Source organism: Aspergillus novofumigatus, assembly GCF_002847465.1.
Source record: "Aspergillus novofumigatus IBT 16806 chromosome Unknown P174scaffold_5, whole genome shotgun sequence".
NCBI lineage: Eukaryota > Fungi > Ascomycota > Eurotiomycetes > Eurotiales > Aspergillaceae > Aspergillus > Aspergillus novofumigatus.
In genome coordinates, this window is record NW_020194278.1 from 1,327,330 (window position 1) to 1,347,597 (window position 20,268).

Genomic DNA, 20,268 nt, shown 5'->3' on the forward strand with positions numbered 1-20,268 from the left:
CGGTGCGAACATGATAGCCAGCGAGACAAGCTTCTCAAGTACAACTACAACCGCCGCAAGCACAGCCTCCCTCCCAGCCCTCACAACGCCCTTCGTACAGAACCCCGAATGCACCTCTATCTGGGATATAACAAGCAGCGCAACAAGAATCAACTCTACCCTCAGACTCACCACAATCCTAGTTTCAGACCGCGCCGACGAGCGATTTCCGTCTTGCCAACCCCCCAGGATGGGACAGCAACAGCACGGCCCGCTTCTCACTCAGCCCAGCTGTATGTCCTAGCGAATGGACATACCATCAAATGGCCACAGATCGATTTGACTATAGGCGATCGACAGCGTACTGCTGCTCCTGGTGTGACCTGCCTATTCCTTGATTCATGATTTAGACCAGCCCTCCCCTTCCCCACAAAAAGAGACAACCAGAACTGACACTGTACAGCGGCTTCTCCCTCTCAAGAAACCTGACCGGACCTTTTCAACATCAAAGCATCCTGCTACCGTACACTCACTCCCGGCGAGACAACAATCACAGGCACACTCTCCCACGGCAAGGGCGCGCAAATCCTATTTACAGATGGAGTCCAGGTCCACCAGGCATGGGCAATCTCCTGGGCAGGATCTGACACGGCGATCATGTAACCATCGCTGCCGTTACTAACGAATTCAATGATCATCCCGACATGGGTGCCGGGGGAGACCATCCCACCGGGGAGGTACGACAGGGGCTATGAGGGGTCGGATATGCCCGGCTGGGAGCCTATCTTGCGGTTTATCATGATAGGCGTTCCGATCATTGGTGTAGCGCTTCTTGCGGCGGGTGTTTGGTGTTGTATCTGGTGCGGGAGGGTGAAACGGGAGGAACGGCAACAGAGGGGGTTATTGGCCAGTCCGCAGGGGATACATACCACCCCATTTGTAGTCTACATAATATTCTGGCAGGCTCCATACAGCTTCTGTCAAATATTCCATGGAGAAAGACACAGTAGACGTCGTATTCTATCGAGACACACGGTTAATACAGTGGGTATGAATATACTGATCTCAGGCTCATGTACAACAGTGCAGATGGTATATAACAGTAAACCAACAAAACGATAGACTGAGCATCCCGGGGGTATACGGTGCCAACGCCATGATGCTCTGTTAATGACAAGAGAAAAAGAAAAAGAAAGAAGCAAAAGCAATCATTTCAGCTGGCCCTTTCGAATGGTTCCAAACCCTTTGGAAAACAACTCGTGAATCTCCACCGATCGGCGTGGCGTGCTCGTTCCTTCATCCTCCGTCGCGTGTCCAGAGTCATCCCTGCTGGAGCCGTTCAACTCGCTCAGATCGATTTCTTGCATTTCAATCTGGCCAGAGCCTGTCTTGGTCATGACTCTGGGCCGCGCCAGGAGCTCTTGGACCTGTTTCTCACGCGCCTCCATCTCCGCCGCTTCTCGAGCCAGCTCGAAGCTCGACTTCTTCTTGCCACGATCCCAGCCTTGCTGTAACTCGGATGCGGCGGCCTCTTCGAATCTCTTCCGGATTTCCAAGTCCTGCTCGTACTCCTGGAAGATGTCGACGTCTGTGGGGAAGAGGTTCGCTCTGATCGCGCTGACAGACACCTCAAAGATAACAACAGCAACAACCGTAACGAAGAGAACCGCCCAGAAAGCCAGGTCGCGGCCGGAATGCAAGATGAAGTTGCCCGGCACGTGATAAATGCCATTACCAGATTTGATCTGGTACCGGCGGGAGAGAATCAGGTTCCACAAGAACCATCCTCCAACTGAAATCACAATGACGATCAAAGAAAGATAGGTCTTGTTATGCACCTCCAAGGCCTGTAGCTTTGTGTTGATGATGATGACGCAAGCCGAGTATGTGATGAGCCCAGCCGAGAAGATGTCGCTTCCGGTATTTGTGAAGAGGATGTTTCCAAAAAGTCCGTACATGACGAAGAACACAATCATAGCTTCACAGGTAGCCATGAACGTCCATCCAAGGTAAAGTTTGATGTTGAACCCGCCATGCCGCTGACCTTTGGTGTATAACTCTGGGACAGCCAACAGCGTGGACGCAGACAAGTCTTTGGTGAATATACCAAGGAAGATGACAGCGAGCGATGTGAACAGAGTATTAAACATACTCAAACTCCATGGCTCGTACAAGCTGGTCCCGGTGTAGCCGTTCCAATGCTGATACAGTGCCTGGGTCAAGTAAAACAGCATTTCCTTCCAGAACGTACCAAGCGTGTATTTGCAGGCTCGGATGTAATTCCACCGCCCGTGAACGAGTAGTAGCTTCAGCAAGAATCTGAACTGGGCGATCGAGTAATCGGAAATCCGAGCTGCTTGCAAGCCTTCCTTGCCAGTGATTCCAATTCCAACATGGGCCTCCTGGATCATGGCAATATCGTTGGCGCCATCACCAATCGCAAGAGTCACAGAATCCTTGACTTGAAGCCGGATCGACTTGACGAGGAATGCCTTTTGTTTTGGACTTGCACGGCAGCAGATGACAGAATCAACCAAGATGGCCAGCTTGAAGAACTGAGCCCGGAGAGTCTCGTCGGACTCGATGATCGACAGAGTCTGTCCATCAACAACGACGACAGAGTGAGCCACGGATCCTCGACTAATATCTGCAGTCATCTTCAAGATTGAGCGTTCAACATCTCCAGTTTCATGGTCGAGGATGACAAGAGTAGAGTAGTCTTTAACCAGACGGCAAGAGTGGCCGACGTTGATGGCAGTTTCACGTTTGTCGCCAGTGAGCATCCACAGCTTGATATTGGCGCGTCTCAATTTGTCAATGGCCTCGGGTACGCCCTTTTGTAATTTGTCCTCAATCGCCGTAGCGCCAGTCAGTTCGAGCTGTTCTTCGATCTGAGCACCAACCTTCTCGATTTTTTCCTGACGGTCAATGAGACTGGTGCTAGCCTCGTGATAGGCCGCCTTCCACTCGTGATACGTGGAATCGTCGAGGAAACGATGGCCATACATGAGCGTCCGTAAGCCCTCCGTAGCAAAGTCATTCAGATGCTGAAAGCACCTCTCAAAGACTGCCGATTCGTTTACGACCAGAGCCTCCTCGACCAGATCATCTTGGTCCTCCTCGTTGACAGAGCTTCCCGAGTCCGAGAAAGATGTGGACTGCCTGCCAAGCTGAGCAGACGGACGCGGGCTGTAGTACTCATCATCAAATTCCCGTGTCAAAAGACCGCCATCAGTCTCACGATCACGAAGCCAGATATCAATGCTTTCTCTCAACACAGAGACGTTCTGCCCGGAAACACTGGAGCGTCTGTTCTTCGTCATGCTAGGTCGACCGAAGCTGGGACGACTGAAGCTTGGCCGGCTGAAGCTGGATCTGACTCCACTATCCTTCCGACTCTGGTGCTCACTATTTCGTCTCATTACCTGATTTGCCTCGGCTGCTCTGCGCTTGCTGGCACGCCGCTCAATCTCGACTGCTTTTTCATGAGCAAGAGAGGAACGTTTGAGCAACCGCATCAACGTGCTATCAGCACCCTTGCAGAAAAGACAGATGCGTTGGTCCGGCATTCGCACCACAACAGACATGCGTTTCCGAGTGCTTGTGAACTCGACGACGTCCAAGATTTCATAGACCTCATCTTGGTGCTCTTCTTCTGGACCATTGGGGTAAGTCCGAATAGTCAGGGTGTTTGGTTGTCGATCAACGACGAGATAGCCAAGGTCCTGCGCAGCCATCACCAGAGCTAGTTCATCAGGGGATGCTGCCTGGAAAGAAACGTTTCCAGACTCGTCCTTCTCCGGTATGCATGTGTGGCACAACGCTATTGCCAGTAGGAACAGCTTGGCTTTCCGCGCGAACACGGTGTAGGGCTTAAGTTGGATGTATCTCAACATATCGGTGGTACGGCGATCGGCCATGGATTTTGCAATCTTTCGAGGGCCCATGGACATCGAACCAGACACCTCCAGAGCGTTCGACACATTGGAGGGTCTTAACGCTTCTCGAGTATCTGAAGCGTGGGACTTACGAGCCATAGCCTTCTTGCCTTTGACACTCCGTTTCTTGTGGATCAACATCTTTCGATCACCATCTCTCGCAGCTTCTTCACGCAGATCAAAGTCATGAAACCAGGCAGTCCCCGCGACGCTCATCATACGGAAGCGCATCGAGTTGTTCGTTAATGTACCGGTCTTGTCAGAAAAAACATAGCTGACCTGTCCCAGCTCCTCGTTGATCGTGGATGTTCGCGCTTCGAGGGGTGTGTCGGTTTCCTCATCATACATGTCGATGTCGTTCAACAAGAACATCTGAACAACTTTGACGATCTCCATACTCACATAAAGCGAGATCGGAATCATGGTATTGAACATGATAAGGAACGAAGTAAAAATAGGGCCGTAGTCAACATTAGCCTCTTCGAGATACCAAGCGCGGCGCTCAACATCCTGTGACCAATATTTGTACGCAACGGTACAAGCAACCGCCAGGATAACGACGAGGCAAACAATCAGCATGACGACTCGATTGACCTTTGCCTGCAGGGAAGGCGACTTGATCCGCGGGTTCTTGTTGGCGTTCATTCGGATCTTGCACTCTTCGCCAGTGTAGATGACCATACCAAGGGCACGTTCGGTATTTCGAAGAATACTGCCGCGGTAAACCACTTCAGTATTCGTCAGGGGCAACTTCTCGGCGTTCACAATCACATTGCCATCAAATTTGTATAGATCGATGTTCGGGTCCTCCACGGCAAAGTGAATGGAGTTGCTGCAGATGTCTTCAACCGTCCCGCACACTTTAGCCACTGGCTGGCAAGGCTGCTTGCTCTTGAGGTTGGTCTCGCCATCTAGGGCCATAGTCTCAATGTAAGCTACACCGTTGGGCCCATTTGCATGGAGTAAGACAATGTCAGCTGGGACAGGCTGGTCGCGCTCGAGTTTAATCACATCTCCAACTTTGATGTCCTGCCACTTGACGAGGGCCCAATTGTGCGCATCGCTTGAAACAGAAACGCTGTCGCTGGCAGCAGTAGTCGCAGCAGCGGTAAGACTGGCACCAGGACGCAGAACAGATGCAAGCCGATTATTCTCCTCCTTGTCCAAACGATAACGACGCCAATCGTCAAACCCTTCTTTGCCCATTGAGATACCAACGAAAATCAAAAGAGGGATAAGCGTAGTAAAAGTACCTGTGGTACTTAAACCCGGAATCATCTGCAGAATAGCCACGACTAAGAAATAGAAGTTGGCCAACTTGGTGAACTGAGCGAACAATTGCCTGGGAAAGAAACTCCAGAAGCTATAACGACTGGATCGGATCCAATTTCCAACGTATGGCTTACCAGTCCTTTCGTCAATCAAGTCCTCGGTGCGAGTCACATCGAGATCAATATGACGGCCGTCTTTGGTGGGAGGAATGTCCTTGATTCGAAGGATGGCCTTGCGCACAGTTTCAATCGCGTTCTCTAGTCGCACCATGAACATAGTACAAGTAGCTCTCCGCTTCAACCATCTCTCATACGAAACACTCATAGAAAGGTGCCTGCCGTCCTTGGGATCAGAGTAGTATGTTGTTGAGCCGTCATCTTTGGGTGAAGATTCCGACGTGAGTGTTGAACGCACGACTTCCGAGTGCTTCTCGTCTCCTGTCGCCTGTGGCTGATCATTCGATGTCGATGTCTCCGGCAGCTGCTGCGAGTCAACCGCTGGGCCCAATTCAATAGCCCCCGGTGATGTTACATCTTGCGTCTGGATGTTCTTTGCGAAAATGGTACGCCGAAGTGAATATCCGCGATTACGGGATCGTGAGCGACCGACATCTGGACTTTGCGGAGACGTTGGGGAAAGAGCGCTATTGGGGGATAGCGGTGAAGTCGGCCCGCGCTCTGGTGATGCGACAGGTGAGCGCACTGGGGAGACAGCAGTGTTCGTGATACTCGTATCGATTGTCAGGCCCCTGGAGCCAGGCCGAGCATTCCTGGATTCCTCCACAATAGGTCGTTCGAGGTCTGTGGAAAACCGTACATTTCGCTGCTGAGATGGTCTTCGGCCGAGATCCGACGATATTCGGGACGGCGACATGGAAGATCGAGGATGAGCGACATTTTCTCGTGCTGGCACGTTATTCGGAGATTGGCTTGCCGAAATATTGGAGCTGTGTGTTGGATTTTGCTCGGTCAATGCCTGATCCTCCTCTCGAATCGTGTCTTCCGTAATCCGAGTCTCATTTCTTGATGCATAGTGTCCCGACATTGCAAGGTGCCGCTCGCTAACGATCTCTTTCGTTTTGTTGACTCAATATCCATCCATCGATCTACCACCTTCTCTTATCCGTCAACTGGAGTATCAGAATCGAGCGATATGTGCGTATTGTCGTAAGAATATAATCAAAACCGACGATGCTGGCACATGCTTTGATCCCGGCGTCCTACCAGGATTACCACATTTGCTGCAACCCGGGGCAACACTTCGGAACTCGTGAGACTGTGCGGTTGCGATCACCAGATAATCTGCCGACAAAGCGAGAGACCGCCTATTTCAAACAGAAACGACTGTAGTGGGTGTTGCAACTGGTCAATGAAGACAGACTGTAGACCAACACGGCGGGTATCGGAGTAAAAAAGAAAGAAAAGAAAAGAAACCAGCTTGTTGCAAAACCCGTACAAGAGAAAGAAGATAAAAAAGTATAAACAAACAAAAGGCGTCTAAACCAGTAGTGTAGATAGAGATCAGAGAGAAAGAAGAGAAAAAGCAATGGATGCTTTCCGCAGACGGCGTCCCAGGAGGCGGTTTGTTGCAACAGACTGGCAACAAAACTCCAGGCTCAAAGAAAAATGGCGGGGGAGAACCGAATCCGGAAAGATGGCCGACTTGACGGTTCGCTGCTGGGAGGCGAGAATTAGAGGATATGCAAGCAGCGCGGAATGCTACAATAAACTGAGAGATTGATTAGAGTAACGATCAAAGACGAGACAAGGAGAGATGAGCAACAAGCCTATAATGTTAGATATCTAGATCCTTACTTGTTGAATTTCCTGTCTTCTTGCAGGCTTGGCTCACTCTGCGGAGAAACTCCAGAGTCCAGGACTTGGAGGGCGTGGGTCATCTCTACTACTTCATTTACGGATGGCAATTTGCAAAGTAGATGGATATTAGGCTAGATAAACTTGGCTGGCCACGCAACGAACATGGGTAGAATGACCTAAGAATAATTAGGATTAACCTCGAGGTTTAGGTTGGCTGAGGACATTGGCCTCCTCCATTCCCCCTCTCCACCTCCAGCTCCCGTACAAATAATCCCACAGCAGTGACATCTCTAGGTCAAGGCTACAGCAAAATCCATTGCCAGATACAATTTGACATCTACTAAGCATTAGCACCAATTTTTTATTAAAAAATATATATATATATTTGGTTCAACCTGATAATACCCTTGATGAAGTAGACTAAGAGGCTTGCATCTTCACAGCCCTTCAGACTGGACCATATGGAGGAGACAACCTAGTTGTGAATGCAGTAGTGCACAGCCCCCTTGGCCTATGAGACTGAAAAGAAGGCCAATAAGTTCTCGAACAGAACGTGTGGATACTTCTGGACAAACCCTCTCGAATGTGGCGGGATGGAGCGCTCCATACTCCAATTCTGGAATTCTGGAACTCACGTTGAACATACCATAGAAATCTTCGGGCGAAACATAGGTACAAAGGTACGTACATCTGAAGGATCAATCTCAATGGACACTGAACAGTGGTCCGTAAGGCCTACCATGGACTGCTTGGCAGAAGTGTACGCAGCCTTGTGGGTGCTGGGTGCGGACTACTTGGTAGTGTGGTGGCAAACTTGGTTTTCCTGGCTTGGGCCGCTCCGTATGAAGCCAAAGCTGGGCTCAGGTTCAAGTCTGTAAAGTCATCTGATTGTTTTATGGCTTGCACACGCTGTGTACGAATCAATCATTGATCATGTGACTGGCAGCTCACCCTCTCATCTCGTGGTCCTACGTCATGCGCGTAAACGTTTGGTTGACAACGGCTCTTAGGTGCGACGATCCCCTTGCACTGAATGAGGTGCTATTCGCCAGCCATCCCAGGTATCTTGTCTGATAGTGAAGTAAAGATGTCAAACAACTCGCACAAATTATCATAATTGAAAGAATACAAGTCTCGTGAAGCTATGGAACAACATCCTCACCATATCTATCCTACCCCACCGAGTGTACCCGGAAGAACCTCGCCCATACATATTTCTCAATCTCTTCAGGGACGTATCAATTAGCAATATCATGGCAAGGCTCTACGTATGCTGCCATAGCAAGAAAAAGGACGACGACTATAACCGGCTTGAAAGTACGGAAGTCACGTGTCATCCGCATTTCGCGATCAGTACCTCGGGGGTGGGGGAGGTTGTCCATAGGGTGGTCTCTGCTGCGGGGGATAGCCACCGGGAGGAGGCCCAGAAGGAGGACGTCCGTATGGGTCAGAGGGAGGAGGGGCTCCATATCCGCCGTACGCCTGTCCATAGCCGGGCTGTGGGGGTCCACCCTGGCCTTGAGAGTAAGGCGCTTGGTTGTAGCCTTGTCCCTGGCCATAGGCTCCTGGCTGATTGTATCCAGAGGGTTGGGGTTGGTTATAGTAGCCGGGCTGTTGACCATAGTTTTGGCCTGGGTTGTAACCTCCGTACTGGCCAGGAGGTCCAGGAGGGGGAGGACCGCCGGGACCACCGGGACGTCCTGAAGCCTTTTCGTCCTTGGTATCGTACGATGAATCAATGGAACCGAGCATCAATTTGGCGCACTGGAAATGGTCAGCGAGTCACAATAAGTACTTCCTGGAAGGACCTACCCAGAGCTCGCGAGTCAGATGAATTGGAGGGTTGGCGCGAGCCATCTCATCCTGTTCGACTTCGAAGTCTGGCCGTTCTGTTAGCCTAGTGTTCTGTGCTAAGGACGAGTTGCACGTGCGACACTACTTACTGGATGTACAGTCGATCAAACCTCCGATGTGGGGATCCTCATCCAGGCTGGCAAGGAATTCGCGGGCCTTGGTGTCGGTTCCAACCTGCGAAAACTGGAACGAAACGGCACCTCTTCCGTACTGGGTTCTGGATACCTCTTCGCTGGCATATCGAATGGCGCTAGCGACGGTGTCGTGTGGCTCACCGGCAGGCTGACCATCAGTGATGGTGATGATCAGGACAGGCTTCTGCAGACGACCGGCCCGCGCAGGCGCAACAACCATTGGCTCAAGGACCTTGTTCCTCAAGCTTGTACCCAATGGTGTCAGGCCGGCGAAGCGGATGCGTGAGACGAGCATATTGACATCGTCGACGCTGCGGATACCATCGCCAATTTCATTGGAGTTCATGAAGCGCACGGAGATGCCATCTTGATCGAACGTCGACGCGCCGGTTGCGACGATGCCGAGAATCTGTCTCAGCTGCTCTTTTCTCACTCCCTTCTCTTCGAACTCGATGGAACCACTGTCATCGACATAAAGGATAACATCAAAAAGAGCAAGTTTCATGACGTCCATTGCCACTTCCTGGGGCACGGACCACTCATGGACAAGTCTATCAACCCTTGCGGGAGCGTCATTGGCCAACGACTGGACAAGTCTATCTAGTCTATCAGGAGGGTAAAAGGTTTGCAGATTCTTCTCTTGAATGGTGCCAATCAAAAGCTGTTTGTAGGCGCCGATCTGCTGCTCAGTGGCACGGGCGGGAGGAGCACCGCCAGGGTGGCCATATCCAGCTTGTCCTGGGGCCCCTGGTGGGCCTCCAGGACCGCCTTGGTACGGCGCGCCTTGAGGAGCATAAGGCTGTCCCTAAACAAGCGATCACAGTCAGCAATCATGATAGGGGAAAAAAAAGAGTCGCACAGTGACGCAAAACTTGCAAAACACGGCAACCGAATCAATTTGGGAACGCAGTTTGTACATATGCCTGTTGCTGTGGAGAATATGGCTGTCCGTAGGGCTGAGCCTGTGGTGGAGGTGGGGCCGTTCGTCCATAACCCTGCTGAGGCTGCCCTTGGCCATATGAAGGTCCAGTACCATAGGGTGAAGCCTGAGGGTAGCCCTGTGACTGTGGATGGGGGCTGTACGGTGCTTGCGGATATCCCTGAGATGCAGGTGACTGGGCAGTAGGATAAGGAGAGTAGGATGTAGGTGCCGGGGAAGGTGAAGGAGCTGGCTTGTTCGGAGGCACCGAGGGAGCGTTATAGGGCTGATATTGTTGCTGTTGCGGCGGCGGAGTAGATGTTGGATAGGGAGACTGGGGCTGAGCGGAACCAGGTCGAAGCTGAGGAGGATATCCTTGTTGGTTATAATAAGGTCGAGACATGATGATGGACGGCGTCTTCAATCACCGGAGCAGTAGCAGGGAAGGTTGAAGTTTGTAGTCCCAGGAATTGGGGGTTCGACAATTTCTGATGGAAGGAGGGGCAGACGAGCAATGTGGAGTGATAATGTAACCGGGGAGGACAACTTTCATTCGATGGAAAGATTGCTGGCCGCAGCGGGCATTTGTTTGAGGAAAGACAAAGAAATAAGAAACGAGGGGAAAAGTGAAAATGTCAAGCACTAAGCAAGAAATTTGCGCTTACCGGATTGCCAGGAGTAGATGGCGAAGGAGCGCCTGGGTAAGCTTGATACTGCTGTTGCTGTTGCTGCTGGGATAACCGAGTATCAGCGTCAGCAAACTCAACATTGTTGCGACCGTAGTTAATGACGATGACGCCAATACATGATTAACGATACTAAAGACCGTAAAAAACGAGGGGCAAAAAGAAAAAAGTGGACTCACATATCCACCAGCACCAGGCTGCAGCGATGCAGGAGGACCTCCTGGGTAGCCAGCGGGCGGAGCTCCCGAATAAGCACCGCTCATCTTCTGCGGGTTGTTTTGAGCGTTGGCGATTTTGGAGGCAAACTGTATGCAGAAGCAAGTAAATCGTCAGTCTTCAGTGAGTAGAGGGTTGATATATCATCATCATTATTATCGTTATCGTCATCGTCGTACACAGCCTTATATCTGTCCTTGTTTTGATCGACTGACAACCTCTCATCACCCTCCATTTCAGACAAACAAACTCCGTTTAGGGAGAGCGGGGCAGACGCGGGGCATATTTCTGAAGATGATGGCAATACTTACCCCCATTGCTGTGGTGTGCACTCTTTGAAACTGGGATAGGAATGTCACAGTTCACGGGACAAATAGAAAGAGTGAGAAGAGAGAATGTCAAAGATGGAACGACTATGAAGTCCAAATGAAACTAAAATATGGAAGCTCAACTGGGGCAGTTTAATTGATGACGACTTTCAGCTGGAACTAGCCCTGTCATGAGACCCGCTTATGGGTAGTTTTATTCTTAGTATCTAGCAAAATATGAATGACCTTTGCTTAAGAAGGAAGCAACTGCATTCTTACTACATCGCTGTGGCCAGGCAGATGATCGCGTACTTGTAAGCTGCATACAACAAGAGAAACAGCTTCCAGGGTACATAGAAGACAAATGTACGGAGTAGTTCGCCTAGCAAAATGCGACAAAAACACCGCGAGAAGGCTATCAATCTCATCTCGAGGCTACAGTTGCATAGAACATTGAAAAACATCGCATCAAGTACATCCCAGTGCGATATTATTCTCCGTCAACGTCCATGGTTGTCTCCTGACTCCGAAACTCAACCAATTCATTGAACCATGGAGGCTCAAGGCTGTGCTGGGCTGTACAAACCTTGCCTCTTGACTCTTGGACCTTTCCTCTCCACTTGCTGTGGCTGATATCACCGCCATCATCTTGTGCGCATTCATACATTGCTCTAATTGATTTAAAATTATTTGTCTGGCTGTTTTGAATAGACAGCATAGTTGATTTTGCTATAGGTAACAATATCTGAAAGACACTTTTGTGTGCTCAACCACAAGTTTCATAACTGATGCATTAAGCGAGATATGCACCGCTTACTGATCAGTTCCATACAAGCGTCATCAACTACAAAACCATCTGTACACCAGCTCACTGTACAGCAACACACCATAGAGGATCTGAGATAGGCATGTGCTCATTGGACAGTATTCTGTTAAATTGTTACGGTCATATGATCAAGACCATGTAACCTCAGCACATATACTCGCCATATAGCATCTAACATAATGGTCACTTCTTGGTATGGCTGATGTCATCCCATAATGGATCCGGAGGAGGTCTAAAGAAGGGGGAATGCAGGACTCAACTCCCTTTTATCATCTCCTACGTGGGCTCCTAACCCTTTCGTCTAAGCCTTTCATCAAACAAGTCCCTTACTCCAGTCATTATTTCGGAACGGTGTCCCTTCTCTTCTGGAGAGATGATTTCGAGTCGCTATCTTCCAATGGACAGCTCCTGTTTAGATAGCTTTCTACCCACCTAAGAAGCATTCAAGTACACTCCAAGGCTATCTCGGCAGCGCTCAATACAGTTGACAGTCGCAGAGATGGCTCAACCACCGCTCCGAGTAGGAATCCTCGGCGCCGACAGCGAAGTAGTCCAGACCATCTACTTACCTGCCCTACGAGCCCTAGATCAAAACTTCAAAATCGCAGTCCTTCACAGTGCAGTCAGCAGCGCCAACAATACGGGCTCCCCGCGAACCACCACTTCAATCGACGATGTCATACATGATCCCAGTATCGATCTCATCCTCAACTTCCTCCCTAACGAGTATCACGAGACCTACACCATCGCCGCCCTCGAGGCTGGCAAACATGTCATGGTCGAAACCCCTGTAAGCCTCAGCATTAGAAGCACCAAACGGATCATCGCCGCCGAGAAGTGCGCGCCGAACGGGGCTAAGGTCTTCGTCGCCTGCGCGCGCCGCTACGTACCGTGCTTCGAGGACGTGTTCAAGAAAGAAGTCGCGAGCCTCGACCGGATCTACTACGCTCGGTGTCGGAACATCGCAGGCCCACACACAGCGCACTCAGCCACCACGCCCCAGAATCCGACGGTACCCAAGACGTGCAGCAGCAACAGTAATGGGGCGGGAACCGGCGACAAGCATCTCCTGCAGGGGCTTCTGGAGGAAGTATTCAGCGGACAAGAGCTAAGCCAGGACCGCATCGCGCTGTGCCAGTTTCTCGCCTCACTGGGGTGTCATGATCTGGGTCTGATGCGGGATACGCTCGGCGCGCCGGATACCATCTCCACGATCTCGGTGAACGATCCGTTCTACTCGGCCATTTTCCACTACACGGATACTGCGGCGAGGGGCGGACACCCGTTTACCCTGGTGTACGAGACGGGTACGGACTCCGTGCCGCGGTGTGATGCGCACCTCGCTATTTACGGGCGTACGAAGACCGTGAGCATCTACTACGAGCTTCCGTATGCGCGGGGCCAGCTGTTGCGGGTGGTGGTGGAGGAGATGGATGATCAGGGCGTACTCAGAAAGACGGAGAGTGTGAGTAGTTGGGAGGATGGGTATCGGGAGGAGCTGAAGGCGCTGTATGCGTTTCTCGTTGAAGGGAAGCCAGCCAAGACGACGGCTGTAGATGGTCTCCAGGATCTAAAGTTGTTCCGGATGATGTTCGAGCAGTACGATCGGCAGTGCGGGACCATTCGAACTCCCCTTGGCTAGGAGCTTTTTGGGTGGAGGTCTTAAGTGCTGGAAATTCATCGATTGTTTTGAATGAGTTTGCCGAGGTCACTTTAGCTGACTTCGTTCCGCGCCAGTCGTGTCCCCTAGAATCTCGCACTGGCAGAGCTTGGATGTTCTGATTTCAGTTCTTGAATATGTTCCGGTACCTTCTTGAGTATCAATACAGGAGATTGAAAGATAATTTAGGAAGGTGAAGGTCATCTACACGCTTCGCAAGCCACAGTTCACTATAGTCTAGGTCGCTCCCATGCAAGGCATCTCTACATAAACGCTCAATGCAAAACGCGCCTACCGCTTTCCCTTCTTCTTCTTCTTCGAACTGGCACCTCCACCTTGAGGCTTTGGCTGTGTGGTAGCCGGCGTCTCCTCCGCCTTCTCACTGACAACACCACCCTGCATCCTCTCAGCAGCACGCTGCTTGCCCTTCCGCCCCTTGGGCCGATACGTGGACCGGTCGCGGAGGGGTAGCCACCGCTCCGGATCCGGAGCCTTGTTAGGATCGTAGTCCTTAGGAAGACGTGACTTCCTGACCCGTTTCGTCGCGCGGGTCTGGCTCTCCGCTGCAGTCCTCTTCCTCGCGCCGGCGATCGCGGCGGCAGCGGCTGCCGCTGTCGCCGAGGAAGGAGAGATGCCCGCTTGCTCCAGGGCGGCAATATCAACGTCTGCGATCAGATCATCAACAGCTGGGAGGCTTCCGAGCTGCGACTCGACCCTGGAGTAGTCAAGGGTGGCCTGCGAGGCGACGTAGCCGGCCACTGCGAATTGGTCGCCGTTGTTATTCTGGTACAGATCCTTGAACAGTTCTCCTGAGAGGGTTAGGTCTGCGTGGTCAGAGGAGTGTAGTAACGACGCCGCTGCGGCACGAAGGAGGGGTACAGGGGCCTCGGCGCGGTTTCGCCAGTGGTTCGCTGCCTTGGCTAACTCTGACCGAATCTGACCCTTGCGGCCTTCAAGCTTGTACAAGGACACCAGCACTGTAAGCAGGCCGGGGCTGAAGCGGATATCCTTGTCCTGCTCGGCAATGGACTCGTCGAGGTTCTGGAGCAGTTTCTCCAGCGTGTTGATGGCGGAAGTAGTATTGCCTGCATTGACGTAGAGTTGGACGACAGTCAGGACCAACCCGATGTCCTTGGGCTGTCTCTCCAGGACTGGGAGAATGGCTTTCAGGGCCTTGGGCCCGGTTTGGCCTTGTGCGTGTGCGGCTGCGCTGTAGACCGAGAGCAGATTGGTCCTGGCGTCGAGCGAGGGATAGGCTGCTTTGGATAGTTCTTTGGATGCGGAGCGGATGATGCCGTCGTATTTCTGGACTAGCAGGTCCGCTGCGTGAGAATTACCCATCATGACATTATTCTGGTAGTCAAAGAGCTTATCGTTGTCGGTGGAGTCGGGTGTCTGATGCAAGGCTTTGTACAGGGCATAGGGATTGGCGGCGGTGTTTTGAACGAGGGTGATGTTGTGTTGGGCAATCTTCTTGGTGGAGAGCTCAGGGATACTGTATCGATGTAAGCTTTTAGTTGCAGTGCAATGAGCCAACTGGGTTGACATACTCATCTACTGAAATCTCCTTGAGGACCGACTCAGCCTCCTCAGACTTGCCTTGGCGGAGTAAAACGTACAGCTGCTGCACCGAAATGGGGAGCAGCTCTGCGGCCCTGTCCTCCGGGGTGAGGTCTTCCGAGGTTCGACAGAGTTCTGCAAGACTTTTAGTGCCATGCCGCCAGTCGGCCCAGCGCGCCATTGGTTACGAACCTTTCGCCCGTTTCAGCAACATTTCACCCTGTGCAAAATCTCCCTTGGCGATGCTCAGACATGCCGCGTTGTATACAGTCTCGAACGCTTCCAGGTCCTCTCTTGTTGGCCTAGCATGTCGTACGGACTCGGGGTATCCTTTCCACTGCAATTGCGCATCCGCTGCCCAGGAATTGATCAGAAGGTCGTTCTCTTCATTACCCATCGACGCCTTGTCCTTGGCCAATTCCTCATAAAGTTCAGCTGTCCGGCGAAACTTCTCGGCGCGATAACTCTAGATAAAGGGAAGTCCATTGTAAGCCGCGTCCCTTTCCTGATGCGCTGTTCTCGGGGGCTCTAAATGAAAAGGAGAAAGGACATACAGCTTGAGCCTCCAGATGGTTGCCCCCTCTTCCACGAGCTAGACGGGAGACGACATTGATCGCCTCATCGGGCTGACCGTGCTTGTAGAGAGTATATGCGTATTCCAAGGCAGCCTTCTTCTTCAACGCATCCCCGCTTTCTTCAAAGACTCGCAGGCAGTCCTCGTAGCGGTCAAGTTTCAACAAGGCCACCACCTTGACATGTTGGGCATTGATATCCGATTTGGACTTTGCCAGCGCCGCATTGGCGGAGCTGAGCATCTCTTCATGATCGTCTATGGAGGCTCGTTGCAGCAACGAGCTCAATGACTGCGTAGCCATGGCGGCGGGGTGTGATTGGAGCTGCAGTTGGAAGATACCAGCACGAGAGACGGGGGTGCTGCGGAGTTCGGTTATTGTTGGTCAAACCTTCCAGACGCAGTTCCGCCGTTATGGAAGGGCGGCCTTTGTGTTGAAGGCGAACTGAATAATCCGGGGTTCTGGCTCGAATCCTCCACATGCCACAGTGTGCGGAAGACAGATATTTCCTTATTTGGGAATTTGCATTTGTGGTGTTTGCGTAGTGCCGTAGTTGATCACTGCAGGTTGGATGACTAAGCCCGCTTCTACTTTGGCGGCTTCTTGTGCCAGAAGCTCTACCTGACTGATGCTGCATTGATCTTTGTTGAAATCACTATTAATATGATTAGTGTGCTTGAGGGCTTCAACATCAATAATACGATTAATTATTAATGCTTCTATGAACACTAAGTACCTGTCTTACTCTTCAGCACTATTTCTTGAACCCACCAGCATTGGGTTGCCGATATTCTTATTGGCTGAGGGTGGTGGACAATCCATGCTCACTTGAAGCTCTCCCGATCCCGCAATCATTTTGAGGCAGGTCGCATCTCTGTTCACTCATGCACATATACTATTGGTATGGATCTGGACGAGCAGAGAATGGACGTAACATCCAGCAAAAAGGGTGCAGTTACACTACATAGTTCCGCAGGCCAGGATTAGACACACGTGACCGCCAAGATAATCGTCGTCATCCGGGATCCCCACTCGCTGTGTTGAGCATTGATTTTCGTCGAAATGTCTCGTTGCTTGGATGTCTTGGGTATGGAACTGTCAATTCTTACGCGATCTGCTTGGTGGCGCGTCATTGCGTAAATAATAGTGCAATGGTGGTGGTGGTGGTGCTGATTATCGCTAGAGCCCCTTCTCCAATTATCCAATTGAGTCGTCTTTGCCACTGCCGTTCCCCCGTTCGTAGTCTAAATACTAAGAGGTAGAGTCTGCAGGTTCGTTCCAATAATAGATAGACAGGATATTGAAATAAACTGACAGGCCAAGCAACGATAGGTTTAATTGACAGTTGACACACTGCCATCTATGTAGTACCTTGGCCTACTTCCACAGAACGGATACTCCATGGTGGTATCCTACTGAAAATCAGAGTGAAGACAGATGAGGTAGTTAGTCGACGAATGCATCAATATCCATTACTCCGTACATGGTCCATGATGACGAATGAATGAGGAGAATGAAGCGCAGTATCTGTGGAACAGGACTCCATTAGAAGTGACCTTGAGGATCAAAAAAGCCATCCTGGCCAAGGTCAAAGGACGCGGCCGCTGATCCACAGTCCACCGGCCCACTTTCCCTAGCCATTCGTGTCTTTAATTCGCCTCTTTGCGTCTCCATGACGGGCTTTTTAGTCGCAGTCGGCGTTGCATCCCACCATCCCGTGGTTGAGGCCCAGGCACATTTGGAGATACTTTTCTTTTATCCGGAAACTTAACTGGAGACGGACTTCCTGTTTGCCTCCATTTTCTTTTTTTCCCCTCTCTTTCTTTATCTGTCGCCTGTTTCCTTCAGTTCTGAAGTGGACAAAGGAGAAGGAAGAAAGCCTGCCCCTCTACCCTGTCTTTTTCTTTTTTGCTTCCCCTATATATTCGTTTCAAGGTCTAGACCCGGCTGTGACCTCCTGATCCGATTTAGTCTCCCTTTCCTGCACTATCGGAGGGGCTCCTATATTGGCGTCGCTCAGTCCACGTCCACGAACTCCGTCCAGTTTCTTCGCAGTCGGTCGGGATGCTCATGCTATTGTCGACACGGTAATCGGTTTCTGTCTCTATCGTCGCTGGCCGTTCGAGCTTAGGTTGAACGAGGGAAAGCGGAACATATACAAGGACAAACTCAAATGTTGTCGAAATTCGAGGAGAAGCCCAGACCGGCAATGGGCGCATCATGGATGTGGAAAAGGAGGGTTCTGCGCTTCTCGGTCGCGCTGCTTCTCGTTGCTGGTTTTACTTATGAACTGTGGCCCCGCGTCGAGTCCATGCCCGAAGAACCCCCGACAATTATACAGAATATCACCATCACCTCCGGCGTCAAGTGCGAACCCGACTTTGACGTTCTCCGCCGCTTGGATATCCGGAAACTTTCTCAGTATGAACGGCGTGAAATGATCGTCGCTCGTTCCTCGGAGCCGGAGCTCCCCATCCGACAACGGCTCAATATCCCCTTCCTTCAGCAACAATCGTCGAGCGATGAGGCTCGTAGGCTGGGTCTGCCGTCGCAGGACGATTGCTACATTAGATCTCCGGTTACGGTGGAGGTGCCTCCATCACTTGCGAATGTGGATGCTTCGCATATCGACTTTGGCGTTGCTACGACATTAGAACGACTGAACGACTCGTTAGACGCCTTCACCCACTGGGCTGGTTACACACGCACTCGTATTTTTGCCTTGATTGAACCGGATGAACGAGTGGAGGAAGTCCAAGCCAAGGCCGATAGCCTGGGGATCAACCTGTTCGTCACACAGTCGGAGGAGGAGTATCAAACTCGATACTTTTCATTGGTCGCGCATCTGGCGAAGAACATGCGGCCGCGGACGCGATGGGCCTGCGTGATTGACGATGACACCTTTTTCCTGTCCATGGCGGCCTTGGTGGAAGCGCTTGCCCAATACGACGACACGAAACCCACGTACATTGGAGGTGTGTCGGAGAGTGTTTCACAAATTGGCATTTTCGGCCTGATGGGATTTGGCGGCGCGGGCGTCTTTCTGTCTCGTCCCCTGGTGCAGCAATTGAGCAACCACGACGTCTTCGAAGCCTGTCAAGCCATGCCTCACACCGGGGACCGGAGAATCTCACTCTGCATATACCAGCACACGGAGGCGAAGCTGACGCTGGATTATCGACTGCGGCAGCTCGACATGCGAGGCGACGTGTCAGGGTTCTTCGAGTCCGGACGCGAACAACCGCTATCCGTACATCACTGGAAGTCATGGTTCCAGGCCGACATGGCTAAACTCAGCGTCATCACGAATCTCTGCGGGGATAAGTGTTTCCTGCGCCAGTGGCAGTTTTCAGACGGCTGGACCCTCACGAATGGCTTTTCCGTCGCCAAATACAGTACCGAGATCGACTTGGACGACAAGACCATGGAGGTCTCGTGGGTCGGCGACAACGGAGCCATCGACGAGTCGTTCCTGCACGCGCTCGGTCCTCTCAGGCCCAAGGACATGGGCAAATTCAGCTATATTCTCGAGGACTCGGTGTTCCTTGGCAACCAAGTGCGCCAATGGTACGTCCACCGCGACGCCGAGATGGGCGATCAGATCATCGAGTTGATCTGGAAGATGGCATAGACGTTTATTCCCACACTGAGATGGCCGTGCTATCCTCACTGTGCGGATATTGTTCTTTTCTTAACTCTTCGCTTATGCGATGGCTATTCTAGACGACGCCTTCATGCCTGGCATGTTTTCACGTACATAATTCTTCCACTGTGCATATAGACGTTGAGACCGCTGCACCCGCCTTTACCAATATCTAATCAATCTCTTGTGGCTTTCGGGTGGCTTGCTCGAGGGTGGCTTGCTTTCTTGCTAATTAGGTTTCATAATGATATGCAATATACCCATTCTTGATCCAGTTTGTTTTCATCTTAATTCTATCTATCGTATGACACCGGAATGTAATCAGCCTCGGGAAGCCCGAGTTCCAACTACAGAGGGCTATCTCTACAAGCCCGTGCTCGTGCTCTGCTCTGATAGCATGATCTCTTTTCAAGTTTTGGATCCAACTATATGTCAAACACCTCAAGATAGATGCAAACTTGGCCGCCTCCTTATCCAGATCTTTAGGATCCATTCTTCTTCGGCATCGGCACCCTAGTCTAGCTTGAGATTGAGGCATGGATTCAATCCATTACAGAACTAATTCCTGGATCGATGGAAATGCTTATGCATATGCCTACAGTGAAAAGAAGCGGGGCCATGCCCTGGCTTGGGCCCAGCCATGAGAGTTGATCAAGAAATTGAAATGCCACAGGAGAATTGGACAAATTCTTCGTATGCTAGACCGTTGAATCGATAGCCTTTGTCGTTATGGGGCGGACTCAGGCAGCTCACCGGATGCGGTATGTATTTGTTGCTTGCGCTTACTGATTATCTTCGCGTCAAAGGGTACGCCGGGTATAGCAGCTGGAGCTAGTCAATATGTCTAACTCCGTACAGTTGTGACGCATTATCCATTCCTTGGA

At 51.3% G+C, this 20,268-nt stretch overlaps 6 protein-coding genes across 6 annotated transcripts; 2 read left to right on the plus strand and 4 right to left on the minus strand.

Annotated features, from left to right (window-relative positions):
* Positions 1-1,144: 1,144 nt before the first annotated feature.
* Positions 1,145-6,483, minus strand: P174DRAFT_211362 (aminophospholipid-translocating P4-type ATPase DNF3). Its single transcript, XM_024821345.1, has 2 exons — positions 4,225-6,483; positions 1,145-4,164 (listed from the first exon to the last, which is right to left on the minus strand). Exons 1-2 carry the CDS (start codon positions 6,231-6,233, stop codon positions 1,188-1,190), a joined length of 4,986 nt encoding a protein of 1,661 aa, XP_024681347.1. The 5' UTR covers positions 6,234-6,483; the 3' UTR covers positions 1,145-1,187.
* Positions 6,484-8,356: 1,873 nt separating this feature from the next.
* On the minus strand, positions 8,357-10,316 carry rfeF (putative transcription factor RfeF; the record flags this gene model as incomplete). Its single annotated transcript, XM_024822431.1, has 4 exons — positions 8,357-8,770; positions 8,819-8,886; positions 8,950-9,777; positions 9,989-10,316. The coding sequence occupies 4 exons, from the start codon at positions 10,314-10,316 to the stop codon at positions 8,357-8,359; spliced, it is 1,638 nt and encodes a 545-aa protein (XP_024681348.1).
* A 462-nt stretch (positions 10,317-10,778) lies between these two features.
* On the minus strand, positions 10,779-11,548 carry P174DRAFT_442626 (uncharacterized protein). Its single transcript, XM_024827619.1, has one exon. The coding sequence runs from the start codon at positions 11,048-11,050 to the stop codon at positions 10,859-10,861; it is 192 nt and encodes a 63-aa protein (XP_024681349.1). The 5' UTR covers positions 11,051-11,548; the 3' UTR covers positions 10,779-10,858.
* A 900-nt stretch (positions 11,549-12,448) lies between these two features.
* P174DRAFT_421799 (Gfo/Idh/MocA family oxidoreductase) lies at positions 12,449-13,591 on the plus strand (the record flags this gene model as incomplete). Its single annotated transcript, XM_024824985.1, has 1 exon — positions 12,449-13,591. The coding sequence occupies one exon, from the start codon at positions 12,449-12,451 to the stop codon at positions 13,589-13,591; it is 1,143 nt and encodes a 380-aa protein (XP_024681350.1).
* A 309-nt stretch (positions 13,592-13,900) lies between these two features.
* On the minus strand, positions 13,901-16,044 carry P174DRAFT_373569 (signal recognition particle subunit SRP72; the record flags this gene model as incomplete). The annotated part of the gene is made up of 4 exons (XM_024822511.1): positions 13,901-15,104; positions 15,160-15,304; positions 15,362-15,635; positions 15,724-16,044. The coding sequence occupies 4 exons, from the start codon at positions 16,042-16,044 to the stop codon at positions 13,901-13,903; spliced, it is 1,944 nt and encodes a 647-aa protein (XP_024681351.1).
* A 1,422-nt stretch (positions 16,045-17,466) lies between these two features.
* P174DRAFT_442629 (glycosyltransferase family 31 protein) lies at positions 17,467-19,655 on the plus strand. The gene has a single exon (XM_024827620.1). It carries the CDS (start codon positions 17,951-17,953, stop codon positions 19,370-19,372), a length of 1,422 nt encoding a protein of 473 aa, XP_024681352.1. The 5' UTR covers positions 17,467-17,950; the 3' UTR covers positions 19,373-19,655.
* The last annotated feature ends 613 nt before the right edge of the window (positions 19,656-20,268 follow it).